Source organism: Diospyros lotus, chromosome 4, assembly GCF_014633365.1.
Source record: "Diospyros lotus cultivar Yz01 chromosome 4, ASM1463336v1, whole genome shotgun sequence".
In the NCBI taxonomy this organism is placed as follows: Eukaryota; Viridiplantae; Streptophyta; class Magnoliopsida; order Ericales; family Ebenaceae; genus Diospyros; species Diospyros lotus.
The window spans coordinates 584309-603771 of NC_068341.1; the positions used below are offsets into that span (position 1 = coordinate 584309).

At 39.0% G+C, this 19463-nt stretch overlaps 1 protein-coding gene across 2 annotated transcripts; it reads right to left on the bottom strand.

The window, feature by feature from the left end:
• Positions 1–467: 467 nt before the first annotated feature.
• LOC127799901 (E3 ubiquitin-protein ligase PRT1-like) lies at positions 468–18394 on the bottom strand. 2 transcript variants are annotated; one of them, XM_052334167.1, is made up of 7 exons: positions 18168–18394; positions 17209–17237; positions 16953–17132; positions 15941–16303; positions 15662–15862; positions 1525–1649; positions 468–1091 (listed from the first exon to the last, which is right to left on the bottom strand). In XM_052334167.1, the coding sequence occupies exons 1-7, from the start codon at positions 18242–18244 to the stop codon at positions 738–740; spliced, it is 1329 nt and encodes a 442-aa protein (XP_052190127.1). In that variant the 5' UTR covers positions 18245–18394; the 3' UTR covers positions 468–737. The 2 variants fall into 2 exon arrangements, with proteins under 2 accessions (XP_052190127.1, XP_052190128.1); XM_052334168.1 differs by having other exon boundaries at positions 17209–17292; positions 18168–18372.
• Positions 18395–19463: the final 1069 nt, after the last annotated feature.

Sequence of the window (19463 nt, forward strand, 5' to 3'; positions counted from 1 at the left end):
TGCAGGTTGGCAGACTGCATCTAAGATGCAGCCCCTACATCCCAACGGGCTGCATCTATGATGCAGTCCGCCAATGCATCTAGCAGACTACATCATAGATGCAATCCGCTAGCGCTACATACAATCCGTCTAATGTCGGCAAATTTCAACATAGATGAAGTCCACCCGTTCAATTCGAGGCAATGTGGCAATTTTAAGATGATAATATTTTTATGATTTGATGTCTTTAGTCATCCCGTGCGTCAATTAATTCGAACAAAAGTAAAATAATCTATGAATGAAATAAAATAGAAAGTGAATGCAAAGAGAATACATTGATTACGGCCAATGATGTGTTACCACCTAAGTGTCATTATTCATTTTCATAACTAATTTTGTTTGCTTTGAAAATGTGCAACATTAATGTGTTTGACAGTAGTTTTAGGCGGGAGTTTTAGGTAAGGAAGCATACGAGTGAAGAGTTAGAATTTTTATAAAATTAAAATTGTCTTTCTATTTTGTTTAATATAATTAAAATATTATAAAATAATATAAAACAAGTATTAAATGTCTTTCTATCTGGATAGATTCTATCCCCGTAAAATAAAAAGATTTACCGTAAAATAAAAAAGGTCCAAAGCAGAATGAATGTGGTGGCCAGAGGGTATCAGCCATCAGCTATCCACATCCCAATTCCCAGTCCCAATCCCAAAGTTGCATTAATCTCTCCGAAAAGAACTTGTCAATGGTTTGAATCATTAGTGAGTGGCCTGTTGATCTTCCTGTAAGGCATTGTCCGAGGAAATGGGGGCAGCTGAACCATCATCCTCTGGAGAATCAGCAGACATGGAGGAAGCAGAAGGGATGCTTTCCACGTCTGCCGGATGATCAGACTCATCATGCTCACCCGAATCTTCTTCAACCTGAAGCAGTATCACGTTAGCCATCATGCTTTCCGGCTTTACAATCTCAAGCTCGTGTTCTGGTCTGTGCTGCTGGTTAAACCGCCCTGGAAGCTTCGCCGACCTCTCATGGCAGCCTCCGCACAAGTCAAACCCAATCTTCTCCTTGCAGTCTTTGCACCTGTACCGCTCCCCGATTATCGGGCACATCTGCATCAAATGGCAAGCAACGGAGGCAGCAAAATAAAAAAATAAAAAAAAAGTAATTAGATGTGACGAGCATTCGTTCACAAGCTAGAATTCATGCAGTCGAGTTAAGTTAGAATTCATGCCATGATAATACCAAGCATGTGGACTTTTTCAATATATTTGTGAATGAAACACAGAACATGGCCAACAGAGATTGGGGCAAAAGAGACCACGGTTGGCCATCCTGTGCTTGTTCCACTATTACTAATTTTGTCCAAGCATATGCTCTGTTTCAATATCAGAAAGAGAGGAATTCATCAACACAATCATTGCAGGATGTACATTTGCAGCAATCCTCATGGACAAGGAGTACCAGATTCTCATAGTCACATGAAATTACACAATTAGTCTTCCCAATTATAAGAATCCTGAAGCAATAAAAAGAATAACTTACCCCACAATAATCACAGCCAACTCCAGCATGAATCTTGAGTTGTTCTTGGCCTAACCGTCCTGACAGGTAATCATAGATAGGTCTTGAAGATGATGGAGCATCAATTTTTGAGGCTTCAGTTGAACCTGATATTGATTTGTGGATCATAGACACAGTATTGATTGCAGGGACATTTGTTCTTAATATATCATACTGAGATTGGAACACAAAGATTAAGCAAAAAGAAGTATCTAAATCTCAAACATGAAATAATAATTCTTTTCAGATTCTCCAGTTATCTTGAGCTCAACAGTTATCTTTCCAATAATACCCAGGCATCTTATTGTCAGATCTCACAAACACGGAACATGGGATATTGTGGTGGCAACCTACCAGAGATGCAGTGCTAAACACCAGTGCAAAAGAGTAACGTTTAGCAGCAGAAGTATTTTCCATACCAAGATGTGCATGAGGATTTGCTCCTTTATAGATTCCTGGAAGTAAAGGAGCCAATACTTTATCCTATCAAAGAAGAATTAAAAAAAAAAGAAAAGTGCCAGTACTTTATACATCTCTTCTTGTGTCATTTGATGAAAAGAATAAAAGGAAAGGAAGACCTAAATAAGCTTCTGGGACTGGGACCCAAACCCACTTCTCTACATTCTGAAAGACAATTCTGACACATTTCCCATAGTCCAGTTCTTAATTAAGCTGCTGAAAGCCTTACAACTTTAGTCATTCGTGCCATGTTCTAAAGGTTCATGTTTGTCTCAAGTAAATCCAGCCTATTGGCAGACAGGATGCATCGGAATTTGTGGTTATAGATAACGGTTTTTCTAGCTTGTAATTAGAATTAAGTTTGGCTGTAAAACTGGAAATGTTTATATCGATTATAAGTTCCTAGTAGTTAATGCCCTAATTTGCTATAAATAGGACAGGGGTCTAGGCTTAGGAGATATGATTCATTCTCACGAGAAAGTCGAAAGAGGAAAGGCTGTGTGTGTGATAGAATAGTCTTTGTAATCTTGGAAAGGCTTGTAATCATGAGGGAGAGGGATTGTACTGTGATCATTCTTTCTGAATCAAAGAAAGCTGCTCTCGGGAGGCTTTAGAGGCTAGATGTAGGGTTTTCCTAAGGGGCAATCTGAACCAGGATAAACAGATTGTGTTCTTCTGTGGTTTGGTTTATTTTTCTGTCATTTACATTCTGATTCTTTCATTCTGATTTCATCTCTATTGTCGTTCAAAATCTGTGAGTGTGCGCGCTTGGTGAGGCAGCGATTTTCGACTAAGAAATCTAATTCTAAGTGCTCCTAAGTTAACAACTTGGTATCAGAGCCAGTCTTTAGGATCAAGAAAGTCCAAGATTTTCATTGTTCGAAGTTTCTTTCATAGAAATAGTGTCAAGAATGTCTGCCACTAAGTATGATATTGAGAAATTCGATGGCCAGAATGATTTTAGCCTCTGGAAAAGGAAAATGAGAGCTTTACTAGGGAACTTAGGATTGGAAGAAGCTTTAGATGGTGAATAAAAAATGTCTAAGTCATTCTTGGATGAACAGAAAAAGGAGATTGTCAAAAAAGCCTATAATACCTTGATATTGAGTCTAGGGGATAACGTGCTGCGAGAGGTATCAAAAATGAAAACTGCAGCAGAAATTTGGCTTAAGTTAGAAAGCCTTTACATAACCAAGACCCTATCAAGTCGATTGTATTTAAAGGCTAAATTCTTTATCTTTAAAATGAATGAAGGTCAAAAGCTTCAAGACCATATTGACAGTTTTAATGAGTTGTGCCTAGATCTGGAAAATATAGAGGTCAAATACGATGATGAAGACAAGGCATTAGTCTTGTTGCATTCTTTCCCAAAATCATATGAGACTTTTGTAGATATATTAAAGTATGGCAGAGACACCCTAACCCTAGATGATGTAATAGGGGCATTAAATTCAAAAGAATTGTAACATAGGGTAGATGGGAAGAGCATAGTTGGGGATGTGTTAACAGTTAGGTCTAGATCCGATAAAAAGGACTCTAAGCAAAAGGGAAGATCTAGGTCTAAATCCAAGAATGGTAAGAGAACTATAAAATGTTATAATTGCCATGAGGAAGGACATATTAAGAGAAATTGTCCTAAGAAAAAGAAGGATTTCCTAGATAAACCGAAGACTGAAAATTCCTCATCTATTTGTGAATATGACCATGATAGTGCCGATGCACTAGTAATATCTAAAAATACAAATAAAACTGTATGGATATTAGATTCTGGGTGCTCTTTCCACATGTCACCCCATAGGCAATGGTTCTTGAATTTTCACGAAATAGAAGGAGGTAAGGTGTTGTTAGGAAATAATCATGAATGCAGGATTAAAGGCATAGGAGATATAAAGATCAAATTGCATGATGGGTCCATCAAAACATTAAATTCTGTAAGATATGTTCCTAAATTAAGAAGAAACCTAATTTCCCTTGGAGAGTTAGATAGAAATGGCTACTCCTATAGAGGAGATGGTGGAGTCCTAAGGGTATCTAGAGGCTCTCTAATAAGTATGAGAGCAGTCCTAAATAATGGAATCTGTGTACTGCAAGCCTCCACGGTGTGTGGAGAAGCTGCATCCACTGAATTAAAAGTTTGTGATCAGACAAGGCTTTGGCAGTATAGAATAGCTCGCATTAGTGAGCAAGGCCTTAGGGAATTATCTAAGCAAGGGATATTAGGAAAACTTACAGATTTAGATAAATGTGAGTCATGCATATTTGGGAAATCTACTAAGGTAAAATTCTCCAAAACTGCCATACATTCATCTAAAACACCTCTAGACTATATTGATTCTGATTTGTGGGGTCCCGCCCAAACATTGACTCATGGTGGAGCTAGGTATTTTCTATCAATTATAGATGACTTTTCTAGGATGGTTTAGGTGTATGTTCTTAAGACAAAAGACCACACTTTTGAAGCCTTTAAAGGCTGGAAAACCATGATAGAAAACCAAAAAGGTAGCAAAATTAAAATCATTAGAACTGATAATGGTTTAGAATTTTGTAATAAAGAATTCTCTCATCTATGTAAAGAAAATGGAATCCTAAGACATTTGACAGCCCCTGGAAATCCAAAGCAAAATGGGCTTGCTGAAAGGATGAATATGACCATGCTAGAAAGCGTTAGATGCATAATTTTTCATGCTAAATTACCCAAATTTTTTTGGGGAGAAGCAGTAAATACAACAGCTTATATTATAAACCTATCTTCCTCAGTTGCTATAGGTTTTAAGACCCTATATAAAATGTGGATAGGACAAAAACCTAGTTTAGATCACTTAAGAGTGTTTGGATGCTTGGCGTATGTCCACGTTAAGCAAGGGAAACTTGAACCAAGGGCTAAAAGATGTATATTTATAGGGTATCCTTCTGGTGTAAAAGGGTATAAATTGTGGAGGAATTCCTAAGATAATAATATCTAGGGATGTAACATTTGATGAAAACTCCACTATAAAAGACATAAACTTAGATATATCTAAAGGAAATGAAGAGAAAACTAAAGCTGTGGAAGTTGAATAACATTCAGAATCTTCAGAAAATGTCTTAGATAACCCTATGGACTTAAATCCAGAAGAAGAGATGTCTGAAAATTTAACAAACAGTCCTATAGGTTAGGATTCAGATTATAGTAGAGAGAGTGAAGAGCCATCTAGCATAGAAAGTGTGTAAGACCATGAGAGGTATAATGTTGCAAGAGATAGGCAAAGAAGAACTGTAAGGCCTCCAGTGAGGTATAGGTATTCGGATTTGGTTTCCTATGCATTGTCAAGGGCAATGGAAGAAGCTGGTGATGAGCCTCTCACTTTTGAAGAGGCTATGCACTCAAAAGACTCCAAGAAATGGAAAGCTTCCATGAAATCTGAGATGGAGTCCCTTATGAAAAATGAGACTTGGACTTTAGTAGATAAACCCTTAGGGAAAAGGGTGGTGGGCGGCAAGTGGCTGTTCAAGATTAAGGAAGTTGTTGGGATAGAAGAGAAGCCTAGGTATAAGGCTAGACTAGTGGCTAGGGGCTTTACTCAAGTTCCTGGTATAGATTTTAATGAAGTATTCTCACCAGTTGTATGACATACTTCAATTAAGATTCTATTAGCCATAACAACACACTTAGACTTAATGCTTGATCAAATGGATGTCACAACAACCTTTCTACATGGAGAGTTGGAAGGAAATATTCTTATGGAGCAGCCAAAGGGGTTTGAGGTTAGAGAGAATAAAGAGCAAGTGTGTTTGCTTAGGAAGTATCTTTATGGATTAAAGCAATCCCCTAGGCAATGGTATAAGAAATTTGACTCTTTTATTATTGTCCAAGGATTTAAAAGGAGTGCATATGATAGCTGTGTACATTTCAAACATATGCCTATGAGGTATCAATATATCTTCTCCTATATGTAGATGATATGTTGATTGCAAGTCAATCAGCCATAGGAATCTAAAATTTAAAGCTGAAATTAAGATCAGCCTTTGAAATGAAGGAATTAAGAGAAGCTAGAAAGATATTAGGCATAGAAATTAAGAGAAATAGACAGCAAAGACAACTTAGTTTATCCCAAAAGACATACCTTAGTAAGCTGGTTAGTAAGTTTAATATGTTGGATGCAAAGGAGGTTTTTATTCCTTTTGCACAGCACTTTAAACTCTCTCATTATCAGTCTCCAAACAGCAAAGCAAACATGAGAGAAATGAGTAAGATTCCTTACTCAAATGCAGTGGGCAGTCTAATCACTAATGTACAGCATGGTCTGAACAAGGCCTGATTTGGCAAACTCTATGAGTGTATCTAGTAGATCTATGGCCAATCCAGGGAGGGCTCATTGGGATGCTGTGAAATGGACACTGAGATATGTAAAAGGAACATTCGATATGGCTTTGGTTTATGGCGGAGCAAAGCTAGGAGAAGAACCTTGCATTTTAGGATTTTTGGATGCTGATTATGCAGTCGATCTAGATAGGAGGAGATCCTCAACTAGATATGTGTTTCAACTATAGAATTCTACCATAAACTGGAAGACCAACCTGCAGCTTGTGGTGGCTTTATCCACCACTAAGGCAGAATATATTGTTGTCACTGAAGCAATAAAGGAAGGTCTTTGGTTAAAAGGGATTGTGGGTGAACTGCTAGGAAGAAATGCTAAGGTTGAGTTAAGGTGTGATAGCCAAAGTGCAATCCACCTGGCTAATAATCAATCCCATCATGAAAGAATCAAACATATTAATGTTAGGTATCTTTTTATTAGGGAGATCCTTGAGAAGGAAGAGGTAAACCTAGTTAAAGTTGCAGGAGAAAATAATGCGGATAATATGTTTACAAAATCAGTTCTTTTGTCCAAATTACAGCATTGCTAGAATATTCTTAATGTTTATTTGTGTTGGTGATCAGGTGCATGTCGAGCTAAAGCGGAAAAGGAGAACAGGTCAAGGCTTTGATGATTGAAGAATGGAGTGGATCTACTCTAAGACAATGGCGGAGATTTGTTAGAGTGTTGTCTCAGGTAAATCCAGCATATTGGCAGATAGGATGCATCGAAATTTGTGGTTATAGATAGGCAGTTTTTCCAGCTTGTAATTAGAGTTAAGTTTGGGGGTAAAACCGAAAATGTCTATACTGGTTATAAGTTCCTAGTAGTTAACGCCCTAATTTTGGACAAGGGTCTAGGCTTAGGAGATGATTCATTCTCATGAGAAAGTCAAAAGAAGAAAGGCTGTGTGTGTGATAGAATAGTCTTTGTAATCTTGGAAAGGCTTGTAATCATGAGAGAGAGGGATTGTACTGTGATCATTCTTTCTGAATAAAAGAAGGCTGCTCTTGGGAGGCTGGATGTAGGGTTATCCTAAGGGGCAATTTGAACCAGGATAAACGGATTGTGTTCTTCTGTGGTTTGGTTTATTTTTCTGTCATTTACATTCTGTTTCTTTCATTCTGATTTCATCTCTATTGTTGTTCAAAATCTGTGAGCGTGTGCGCTTGGTTAGGCAGTGATTTTCGACTAAGAAATCTAATTCTAAGTGCTCCTAAGTTAACAGTTCCCAATACACATGCACATCTTGCATATTTCACAACTCAGCTATTAAAATACAAGAAACAAGCAGCCCTAAAGATTGCATATCCAACATATTTCACGGCTAAGCTAATAGAAGAGTATTTCTCCATTATTAGCCAACATCACCTTGGACATGTGGTGTAATCTTCGAATGGGTCTAACCCTCAATCAAGCACTTCATGGTAGAGAGGAAAGACATAGGATGGCAATTGGCATGTGGCATGCATGTCATGAAGCAGAAAAAAATGGTCCAACTCCATCAATGTCCTGCCTTGGTATTGTACTGTTTGCAGTATTTTATAACTGAAACACATGATTTGAGCTATCATGATATTCACAGCTAGTGGCAACAGTACACTCTTTTTATTGCCTTCCACTGTATCTTAAGGATATGCCATGTACCTTATAACTAAGGGGCATATATTTTTGGGTAGAAGGAATGGACAGATGAAAGGTCATTCTTCTAGAAGGAAGTTTGATAATTGCAATATTTTGAAAGCTGTAATTTTGAAAAAGTGGAGGCCCTTTTTGGTGCCAAAAGCTAATTATAATCAGTATATAATTATTGATTGCATTCAGTGCGAAGCAATCAAAGAAAGTAATCAAAAAACTTCTGATTTCCCTCTCAATCTCTCCTCTCTCTCTCGGATTTCCCTCCTATCTCTCTGTCTCCCTCCCCCTCTGGAATTCTTCTTATTTCCCACTAATTTCTTAACCAGATTCTCACCAAATCAGTGAGAACTTTCTGTCAAATTCAAGGATATGACATTTTGGTATCAGAGCAAGTCTTAAGCCAGCAATCTCGCAAGAATCTTCCTTTCCAATGGCAAAAGGTGCCAGAATGAAGTAAATGGAGTTGCAATTGCAGCAGGTGGCTGCAACAATGGCAAAATTGCAGAATTGGATGGGATCCATAGAATCAAGGGTAGAAAAGAAGCGGAACAGTGCAGTTGAAAGGTTGAGGGACAATATTGGAAGCCAGATGAGGGAACAAAATAATCAAATGCAGGGACAAATGCAATAGTTTATTCATGCTAATGTTTGCAAGACAAAACCAGGTAGTCTTTCTCCTGAATTCCCTCCTAGGGAGAGATCGAAACCAATATTACCTGGAAGTGGGGCGGTTCATGGGCCTACTGAGACTTCTGAAATTGAAGAACTAGCTGGCAGGGAAACTTTTGAAGAAAGAGGACAAGGGGTGTAGACTGCCCAATTCCAGCCGTGTATGCCCCTACCTAAAATGAAAATCCCAGTATTTGATGAACATAAACCTAGGTAGTGGGTGAGAAGGTGCGAGAGAAAGTTTAGTGTGTACAACATTTCAGAACAGCAGGTCACATTGGCCTCTGCTTACCTTAATGACGTAGGAGACGCCTGGTTTCAAAGTTGGATTCGGGCTAGAGACAGCTGTCAATGGACAGAATTTGCAGAAAACCTATGCAAAAGATTCGGAGACAGTGGTTTGATGGATGTTGCCAAAGAATTTAACAAGCTGAAACAGGAAGAATCGGTGCAGGAGTATCAGTCAAAGTTTGAGGAATTAAAATCACTTCGTCTCAAGCTTAGCAGCTTGAGCGAAGAACTGAGGGCCACGGTTAAAATGTTGAGGCCAAGAACTATAAAGGAAGCAACAGAAAATGCTAGGTTACATGAAAAGACAATTGAGGCTTTAATAAAGAAATACTGACTGCAAGCAAAAGGGACAAGTTCAGGGGCCTTCTAGCAAGGAAACAAGAGATATGGCAAGGAGCTAATCAAATTCAGCCCGGAGTCGAAGGGGTTGATAGCAACATCCACTAATAATCTGGCTCAAGCACAATGAGGAAGGACTATGGAACAAAGGAGGTAGGCAGGGCTGTGTTTCTGTTATGGAGACAAATACACTCCTGGGCATCAAAGCAGAAAGTAACTACTTTGGCTAGAAGGAGAAGAAGAAGCGGTAGAAGAGGAAGAGGAGTTAATAGTTAACGCTGCACACGGATAACTACACATGGGAATACTTGTCAGACTTGCTCTAATAGTTTCCTTAAGCAACCCAATTTCTCTACATTTCTTGAGGACAAGAAAATTTTTAAGGGTGGGAAATTGTCATGGACCTTATAACTAAGGGGAATGCATTCTTAGGTAGAAGGAATGGGCAGATGAAAGGTCATTCTTCTAAAAGGAAGATAGATAGTTGCAATATTTTGAAAACTGTAACTTTGAAAAAGTGGCAGCCCTTTTTAGCCCCAAAAGCTAGTGTCAGACCTTGAAGAATCTAACAAAGAACTCCAGAGAATTCACGAGAATTCTGGAGAATTAGGGAGATAGAATTCGGAAAAGAGAGGGAGAGAGAGAGAGAGAGAGAGATAATTTGGGAAATAATTAGAATGACTTTGATTCAAATTTCAGCATAGCTTCAATACAATTGAGCGGTCATTTATATAGAGAGGATCCCGCACTTCTATTCCTGCCAAAGGGAAGTTTTATTTACATTGGTACCCCCTTCTAGAATTAACTACCCAACTTCCTAGTTGTGCATGTGACATCCTGCCACTTACATGTCTTATTCCCCTGTTGTGGTTTATATCATGACAAATTCCCCCTTGCTTGAGACATTTCTTGTCCTCAAGAAATAATAAGCTGGCTGCTTGAGAAAATTGCCTTAGCAAGTTAGGCAAATATTCCCAAGTGCTGCTATCATGGGAAAGATTGGACCATTTAACCAACACTTGGATGATAGGGGCCTTGTGTTTGTACAAGACTCTTTGTCAAGTATTGAGCTGGGCTCTGCTGTCACGTCTGCTTCCCTCGACAATTGGGGTAAATTAGAGGCCACATGTTGTTCTCCTACTGATTTCTTGAGTAAAGATACATGAAAAACCAGGTGGATCCCGGTCTCTTCTGGTAGTTTCAACCTATATGCCACATTTCCTACCTTGGCTTCAATTAGGTAGGGCCCGTAGTACCTGGGACTCAATTTAGTTATTTGTCCAGGGGCAATCTTCTTGAGGTGGGTTGGTTGGAGTTTCAAATAGACCCTTTCTCCTACATTAAATTCCCTCTCACTTCTCCTTTTATCCGCAAACTGCTTCATGTAGTTTTGGGCCACTGCTAATTCTTTCTTGAGTTGTTGTAATACATTCTACCTTTTCTCCAAATAAGCCTCCACAGTGGCCACAGTAGTGTCTTCCCCTATAGCGGGAAGGAGTGGGGGTTGATAGCCAAACAGTGCTTCAAAGGGTGACCTCTTGATCGAGGCATGGTGATTGGAGTTGTACCACTATTGCGCAAGAGAAACCCACATGTGCCATCCCTTAGGGTGGAGAAAACATAAGCACCTCAGGTACCCTTCCACACATTGATTCACCCGCTCAATTTGACCATCCGTTTGAGGATGGTAGGCTATAGACATCTTTAATTTCACTCCTAAGGCCTTCATTAGCTCCTACCAGAATAGGCTACTGAAGATCTTGTCTTGATCAGAAATTGTCGAGTAGGGAACTCCATACAACTTCATGACTTGGTCTAGAAAAGTCCTGGCCACCTCTCAAGCAGAATAGGGGTGAGTCAAACCAATAAAGTGTGCGAACTTAATCTGTCCACTACTATCGTAATATAATCTTTCCCTTCCGATTTAGGCAAACCCTCAATAAAGTCCATGCTGATGCTCTCCCATGCTTGAGCAGGAATAGGTAAGAGCTGTAATAGACCTGGAGAGAGTATTGTTCCATATTTACAACGGCTACAAATATCACAGGCCATGACGAATTCAGTCACATACCTTTTTAGCTGGGGCCAATAGAAAATCTGCTTTACCTTGTGGTATGTGTTATGGATGCCTGAGTGGCCCCCCACCGGTGACTCATGTAAAGAGCTCAATATCTTTTTCTTTAGGACCTCACTATTCCCAATCACCAGTCTTCCTCTATATCTCACCATCCCTTGATTCAGGTTAAATCCAGGCTTGCTGTTGGAGCTTAGGATCAACTGTTCCTTTAGTTTTTTCATCTTGTTATCTCCTTCATAACTCTCCTCCACCTCCTTATACCAATCCGGGGTCACCACCATGAGGGCTGTGGTTTGCCCTTCCTCATAGCACCTAGAAAGGGCATCAACAGCCACATTCTCCCTTCCTATCTTATATTGTATGGTGTAGTCCAAACCCATGAGTTTGGCCATCCCTTTCCTTTGAAGATGCATCTATAGTTTCTGTTGGAGAAGAAACTTCAGACTTTCGTGGTCAGTGCATATGATGAACTAACCTCCTTCTAAATAGTGTCTCCATCTTTCCACGACCATCACCACCGCCAACAACTCTTTCTCATATATGCTTAGCCCTTCATGTCTAAGAGATAAGGCCTGGCTAAGATAAGCTAGGGGTCTTCCTTCTTGCATTAACATCGCCTCTATTCTTGTGCCACAAGCATTCGTCTCAAGGGTGAAAGGTTAACTAAAATTCGGTATTCCAAACACCGGCACCTTGGACATGGCATCCTTCAATTGTCCAAATGCCTTCTCTGCCTCCGGTCCCCATCTGAACCCGTCTTTCTTCAAAAGTTTTGTTAATGGCTAACTTATGAGGCCATAATTTCTTATAAAGCGCCTGTAATAACCTGTCAACCCAAGAAGCCCCTCAAAGCCTTCAAGTTGGTAGGCTTAGGCCAATTCACCATGGCTACTACTTTCCTCGGATCAGTACTCACCCCAACCCCTGAAATAACATGGCCCAAGTACTCTACCTGCTTTTGACCAAAGGTACATTTAAACCGTTTAATTTAATATACAATTGGCTAGACTTGAGGATATCAAATGTCGTCCTTAGGTGCTGTAAATGTTGGGTGTAAGTTTGGCTGTAGATTAGGACGTCATCGAAGAAAACTAGGATGAATTTACATAGGAAAGACTCAAAGACTTGGTTCATAAGTGATTGAAAAGTAGTTGAGGCATTGGTAAACCCAAATTGCATCACCAAGTGGCCATGGTGGGTTCGAAAGGCTTTCTTATGGATATCATCAAGTTTCATGCGAATCTGATGGTACCCCGAGTGTAAGTCTAGTTTGGAAAAGATGGAAGCATTCTTTAGTTCATCAAGTAAATCTTCAACTATAGGGATTGGAAACTTATCTTTGATGGTCAAAGCGTTAAGTTGACGATAGTCAAACACAAAAGCGCCAGGAGCCATCCTTATTCTTGACAAGTAGGACAGGGGATGTGTATGGGCTTTGGCTTGGTCAGATTAAGGATTGCTGCAACATCTCTTTCACTATTTTTTCAATTTCAATTTTCAGGTGAGGGGGGTACCAGTAAGATCTGATGTTAACAAGTTTTGAGTTGGGTTTCAAATTGATTGAGTGGTCGAAGGATCTTTTGGGTGACAGAGAATTAGGTTCTACAAACAACTCCTCATACTCAGTCAAAAGCATATTAAGATAGTTTAGTTGATGTACCTCTAATTAATTTTGGTCTTAACTGAACATAGTTAGGTGAAATTCCCCTTGCAATTCACTTCCTTCCTCTGCCTCCTCTATTGCTTGGATTGAAAACAATTGGGTTACTTGAGCCCATTTGCTTTTGAGTAGTTTTTGTAGCTTTCTTCTAGTGATCATCTTACAAGCCTTGATTTCTCTACTACCCATTAGAGTCATCTTCTTGTCCCCCTTCTCAAAAGTGACTTCCATTCGGTTAAAGTCGAAGCTGATTGGGCTGACTTGTTTCATCTAGTCCACTCCTAACACCACATCACATCCCCTTAGCTTGAGCAACCTCAAATCCGCCTCAAACAACTCACCCTGCATTTCCCAACAAAACCCGATGCAAGCTGATTTGCTTAGCACCTTGTGACCATTGGCAACGATCACTGACAAGGGTTGGGTTCCTATCATCTTGCAGTGAAGCTCTTGGCAGTGCTCTCGTCCAAGAAACTGTGAATACTCCCACTATTGATTAAAATCATCAAACTACTCTCCTATACCTGACCTTCCACTTTGATAATTTTGTTGTTGGTTAACCCCTTGAGTGCATGCAACGAGATTTCTCCATTATCTTCCTCTTCTAATTCCTCTTCTTCCACTATCTCATCTTCCTTTTCTACAACTCCTTCTTCGCCTTCTAGTAAGAGTAATTGCCTCTTGCATTAGTGTCCTGGATGATACTGGTCACCACATTTGAAGCATAGCCCAACCTGCCTCTGCTGATCTATCAAGTTGCCAGTCTAGCCTGCCAAATGGCTACCAAGTGCAGTCATTGCCACTCCTCTCACCCCGGGGTTTACCATTACCAACTCCCTTCCATACCCTCTCGTCTTTGTTTCTTCATGATCGCTTCTACCATGATCTCCTACAACCTTGCATTCTCTGTTGCCTCCTCCACGATCTCTAGCCCGAGCATCTTGAATATAGGTCGGAGCTCTTCATTCAAGTCGCTCCAGAAGCTAGAGACAAAATATGCTTCTGAGAGATGGGGGTTCAAGGTGACCATAATCGATCTCAACTCTTCAAATCATGTTTGATAAGCCTACACGCCCCTTCTTGTCGCAATTTATTAAATTCTTCTACTACATCCTTCCTATTTCTGTCTCCAAACCTTTCACATAATTTGTCTGCAAATTCCCCCCCAAGGACACTCTCCCCTATTCTGTGACCAACCTTGGTACCAGGCATCCCCTGCATCATTGAGGTATGCAACTGCCAGGGCTACCCTGCGTCCCCCTGGTATCTTGTGCCATTCGAACATTCTTTTAGATCTTCTCACCCACCACTACGGGTTGTTCCCATCAAACATGGGAATCTCCAGCTTAGGCATAGGAAACCTCAATTGATTGTGGACAACTGGTTCCCCTCATCTGAGTTCCATTTCCACATCCTCTTCCTCCCTCGGGGCTACCTCGATTTCAAAGGCCCCGACATTCCCATTCTTTCCTCCGATGCCGGTAAGGACCAGTTCAGTCCTTTCTCCTCGAATCCCGTCCAACCTCATCTCCAAATTGTCGAGAGAGGCATCCACTTTTCGGTCCATCACCGTGATCGCTTCATGGTTGCGATTGGATCCGATCTCCAGCAATTCTACTAGAGCTTGTTGGTCGATCACCGTCGCATGGAATTGCTGCACCTGCGACTTGAAATTCTTCATTCGAGTCGCTTCTACCATCTCTACTTCTTTGGCCCGGGATGAGCTCTGATACCAATTTGTCAGACCTCGAAGAATCTGACAAAGAACTCTAGAGAATTTGCAAGAATTAGGGAGATAGAATTCGGAAGAGAGAGAGAGAGAATTTGGGAAAGAATTATAATGACTTTGATTCAAATTTCAGCATAGCTTTAATACAATTGAGCGATCCTTTATATAGAGAGGATCCCGCACTTCTATTCCTGTCAAAGGGAAGTTTTATTTACATTAGTACCCCCTTCTAGAATTAACTACCCAACTTCCTAACCGTGCATGTGACATCCCGCCACTTGCATGTCTTATTCCCCTGCTATGGTTTATATCATGATAGCTAGCTACAATCAGTATATAATTAATGATTGCATTCAAAGAAAGTAATCAAAAAACTTATGTTTTCCCTCTCAATCTCTCTTCTCTCTCTCTCGGATTTCCCTCCTATCTTTCTATCTTCCCTCCCCCTCTAGAATTCTTCTCATTTCCCTCTAATTTCTTAATCGGATTCTCACCAAATCAGTGAGACTTCCTGTCCAATTCAAGGATCTAATAGGATAACAGGGTTGCACATTAGTTGTAAACAAGGATTTGAATTTGACTAATCTTTAGGAGAAATGGTTATGGGGATACAAGTTGTTATGTTCTGGGTCAACCACTTCCAAGGGGATTTTTTTCCTAATTCCCAAAGTGTATTCAGATGAAATATTGTTAGATTCATATTTTCATACAGGAATTGATAAAGCAAATAGAACTTAAGAAAACCTAAAATCAATTTGTGCTTCCTACGATAATTCATATTGGGTTAGAAAGAGGAACTCTGTCTCTCTGATATGTGAAGTAGGCATATAGGCATACAATCCTCACAGAATATAAGCTGCACTGGAAAATTCCACTGACAAGATCAACAATATTGAAAATTAAAAGGCAGTTGAACATACATGTTGATGAACTTCCATTTTGATTATCAGCTTGCTTGGATACAGCTTCCCTTCTGAATGCATATTGTTCTGGAAACTGCTCCTCCAAAAATTGGTCTAGTATCAAACAAACCTTCGGGTATCCATTAGGATGTGCACTTTGACAAACTGGACACCTAGGGACCTTATCACTGCTCTGAAGTATACAAGCTTTGCAGTATACTGCAAAGGAAGACAATCAGCATTTCACTAGACAAATTGTTTCAGGCATAACATGTGTAAGATGACAACTTCAATTACCATGCCCACAATTAAGAACTACAGGTTGATGGAGCAGTTCCTTGCATATGGCACACAACAAATCAGCTACAAGCACATGCTTGCAATTTTGCAGTTTACAGCATTTATCTCCAAGCAAATTGTTTTGGATGGAGGCCACATTTTCAGGGTCTTCAATAGTTGATTTTGCAGGACTGTATACTTTTTCATCTTTATGAGGCACATTAGTACTTTCTGATGAAACGTTGATTTCTGAAGGCTCCCCCTCAACTAAAGTACATGATCTTACACTAACCTCATCACGTGAAGTGGTGGCATAAAGTGAGGGAACACCATTGTGGATATTTAGCTGGGGTGAGGACCATCCTAATCTTTTTTCTTCTTCTGGAACAACAAAATCAAAGAACAAACAGAACGCCATTAGATAATACATCCTCCAGACAGAACAACTTTAATAGAAATCAACAGACAAGAGCTTGAAATGCAATGGTTCTAATCATAAGATGCATATTTTAATATCTGAAGCATTTGCAAAAGAAAGGGAAGAAAAATGCATAAATTATTCGCAACTAAAATGTCAAAAATGCCGAATCAGTATTTATAATTTTTTCTTATAAGTGAAACAAATATATATGGAATAAAGTTCAAATAAACCGGATTATTTAGAAAGAATGACTTCAGAACAAATCAACAAGTACAAGCTTGGCACTACAGTGGGAATTTTAAGAGGTACAATTAGTTAAGTAAAGCATTAGAATATGGATAAAATCATACATGACACGTAAAATCAACTTGATATCAAGTTTATCATAAATCAAGTGAGACTTGTCAAATTGAATAATATATGAAAAGAACGTAGATCCTCCAAAGTCGGATATGTAAAGAAAATGGTGCAAACTTCTACTACAACAAATTTAGAGCAATTAACTATTCATTTAAAGAAGAAATGCACAAATATGTAGTTCCTAAGGTAAACCAATAATCTGAGGGAAATAATATCGATGTACAGAAGACCAAAAAGTTCACAACACACCTATAACCTGCTGTTCCCTTCTTCTGTTAGCTACTGGGTACAACTTCAAGAGCAAGGAGTGCAGTAATTGACAGATTCTAGGGAAATGATTATATGGATGCCGACAAACTGGACAGTACGACTCCTGCCAAGGATCCATTGATTTGAAGACACACCCAAAGCATGAAATATGCCCACAGGCTGCAAACAGGAAAAATATACTTTGAAATTGATGGAGAAATAGCTGATTTAATTAGTTTTTGTGAAGTATTCTTACCTAAGACAACAGGCTTGTATAGAAGATCCCTGCAGATCAGATCAAAAGAAAAATGCTAAGATTGTCCGTAAGAATAAAAGATTCCTGCATAAATTCAGTGAGCATTTAACTGGATCCCTTTGAATGTGGGCCCCCAATGCTTCACAGGATATTTGAAAGTAAACATTACCTAATTTCAGAGTCTATTTATCATGCTGCAAACATGGTATCTCATTTTCTATTTCATATAAAATATGTGTGATCAATCAAAATCTCACAAGTTAACCGTCATAATGCATTATAAGACGGTTGAAACATAACTCAAAATCTTCTTGGAGCCGACCTCAGCCAAAGATGGCACTCCGCTTATCATTCCAAAGAACAAATTGTTGAAGTCCAAAACCAAGAATTGTGAACTGGAAAAAGGTTTATATTGCAATACAGTGAATTATTCTAAACAGCTTCTTGCTGTTTACTTAGACATGTTAACCAATTCTAATGCATAGTCTGCCCATGTTACATAGTAATCCAATGGCAACATCGGATTGTAAGTGTATCGACTTCATGACTCCATTTCAATTTCTTCTTCTGTGGACCTAAGTGGAGGCCATACCCAAAGAATCCATTCCTTTGGAAACCTGTCAAGGATAGACACGTTTTTGAACGTTTGGCCTCGGACTTGTGGGGGGAAAAGAACACAAAAACATAGGTGAACGAAGCTAATTTCTTTCTCTTGATTTGATTGGGCTAGTAAAACGAGAAGAAAGTGAATCTGGAATCAAAGAAAAATCACATTTTTAGGGCGTTTTTCATGAAAAAAATTGGCCTCATGGACATAAGCAAGATGAGAAAAGCTTCGACAGTGAGATGACACGTAAAACGGGCATCTAAAGCACACAAATTTGAGTGAGATATAAAATTTACGAAAGTAAGCATCCCATTAGAATAAGAAACGCGTGTGCATATATAGAGAGAGTTACAGGCAAACGCAACACTGAAACTCATGGTGAATTTCTTCCTCGGCTTCAACTCCACTGGAATCCCTCTGGTTTTCCATGGCTAAATGGGTATAATTGCGTTGTATGTGCGCACGAAGATATTCATATATATATATATATATACACGTGGGTGTATGTATAGAAACTCTCAAAGAGACACGGGGGAGAAAGAGGAGACCCCAAGGCGGCTGAAAAAAAAGCAACCCAAATTCATCACACCAGCCCCACTTTCTAGACACCAAACCCGATTTATATACCCGTTTGAGTGAAGTGGGCTCATTAAGTTTTATTTTTTATTTGTAAATATGTTGGTGCATAGAACTTGCAGGGAAAAAGGGCCCGAGAGAGGTGGGCTGGCCCGGGAAGAACAGTGGCGGGTTGTGACAAGGCCGGCCCGGTCAACTTCTGAGCTTAATTTAAAAACTCAATCTCTCACAACCCGCCACTGTTCTTCCCGGGGCCTTTTACCCTGCAAGTTCGCATATTTGCTACTTTTATGCACCAACATGCGAACTAAGTTCGTTGAAGGAAATTTTATTTCGACATTAGTAATTCTGATATTAATAGGAGTGTGAAAAAAATTGGTTTAATTGAACTAATCAAAGTTGTTGGTTTTGTTTGGCAATTGATAAGGTTTGATTTTAATTTTTGATAATTTCAATTATTTTGGTTCTATTCGATTTTTGTGTTGAGAAAAATTGAAATAACTAAATCAACTGTAATTTTAAAACTATGTCAATTTTTACCTACATGGTCACACTAAATAAGAAAGGAGGAACAAACCAAATTGATCATTCCTTTTGTCTTTCTCAACTTATTCGATTGTCATATTTGCCCTTCTATCAACTTAAATGGAAGAATCGAGTCTCCTATTAGTTATCGTCACCTTGACCAATCCCAATTCTTTCGTTTTGCTCCAACCAATGACCCGCGAGTCGCGACCAATCTGTCATTCCCCATCTTCAACCAATAATAAGTGATCGGTCCGTCATTTTCCTTCTTCTTTGTTTCGACTAGTGACTGTAAAGATGAGTTTAAGATATTGTAATTCTTATATTTTTAATTTTTAATTATTCAAGTTAGGATTTTTATTTTTCAATTATTGTAGTATAAATTTTTGATGATATATATATATATATTATGATGGATATTCAATTATCAAAAGATGGCTGTTCTTGCTTTTAATTAATATTGCTGCAATGTAACAATGCAAAGTGAACAGTTTTTTTTTTTTTTTTTCAATTTTTTCAATTTTGTTAATTTATTTGTTTTTTTATT

Coding starts and splice junctions, on each gene's coding strand:
- LOC127799901 (XM_052334167.1), bottom strand. CDS start 18,244: ATGGAAAACCAGAGGGATTCCAGTGGAGTTGAAGCCGAGGAAGAAATT. Junction 17,238..18,167: donor TTTCAGTGTTGCGTTTGCCT/GTAACTCTCTCT, acceptor TCTGATCTGCAG/GGATCTTCTATACAAGCCTG. Junction 17,133..17,208: donor ATACAAGCCTGTTGTCTTAG/GTAAGAATACTT, acceptor TCCTGTTTGCAG/CCTGTGGGCATATTTCATGC.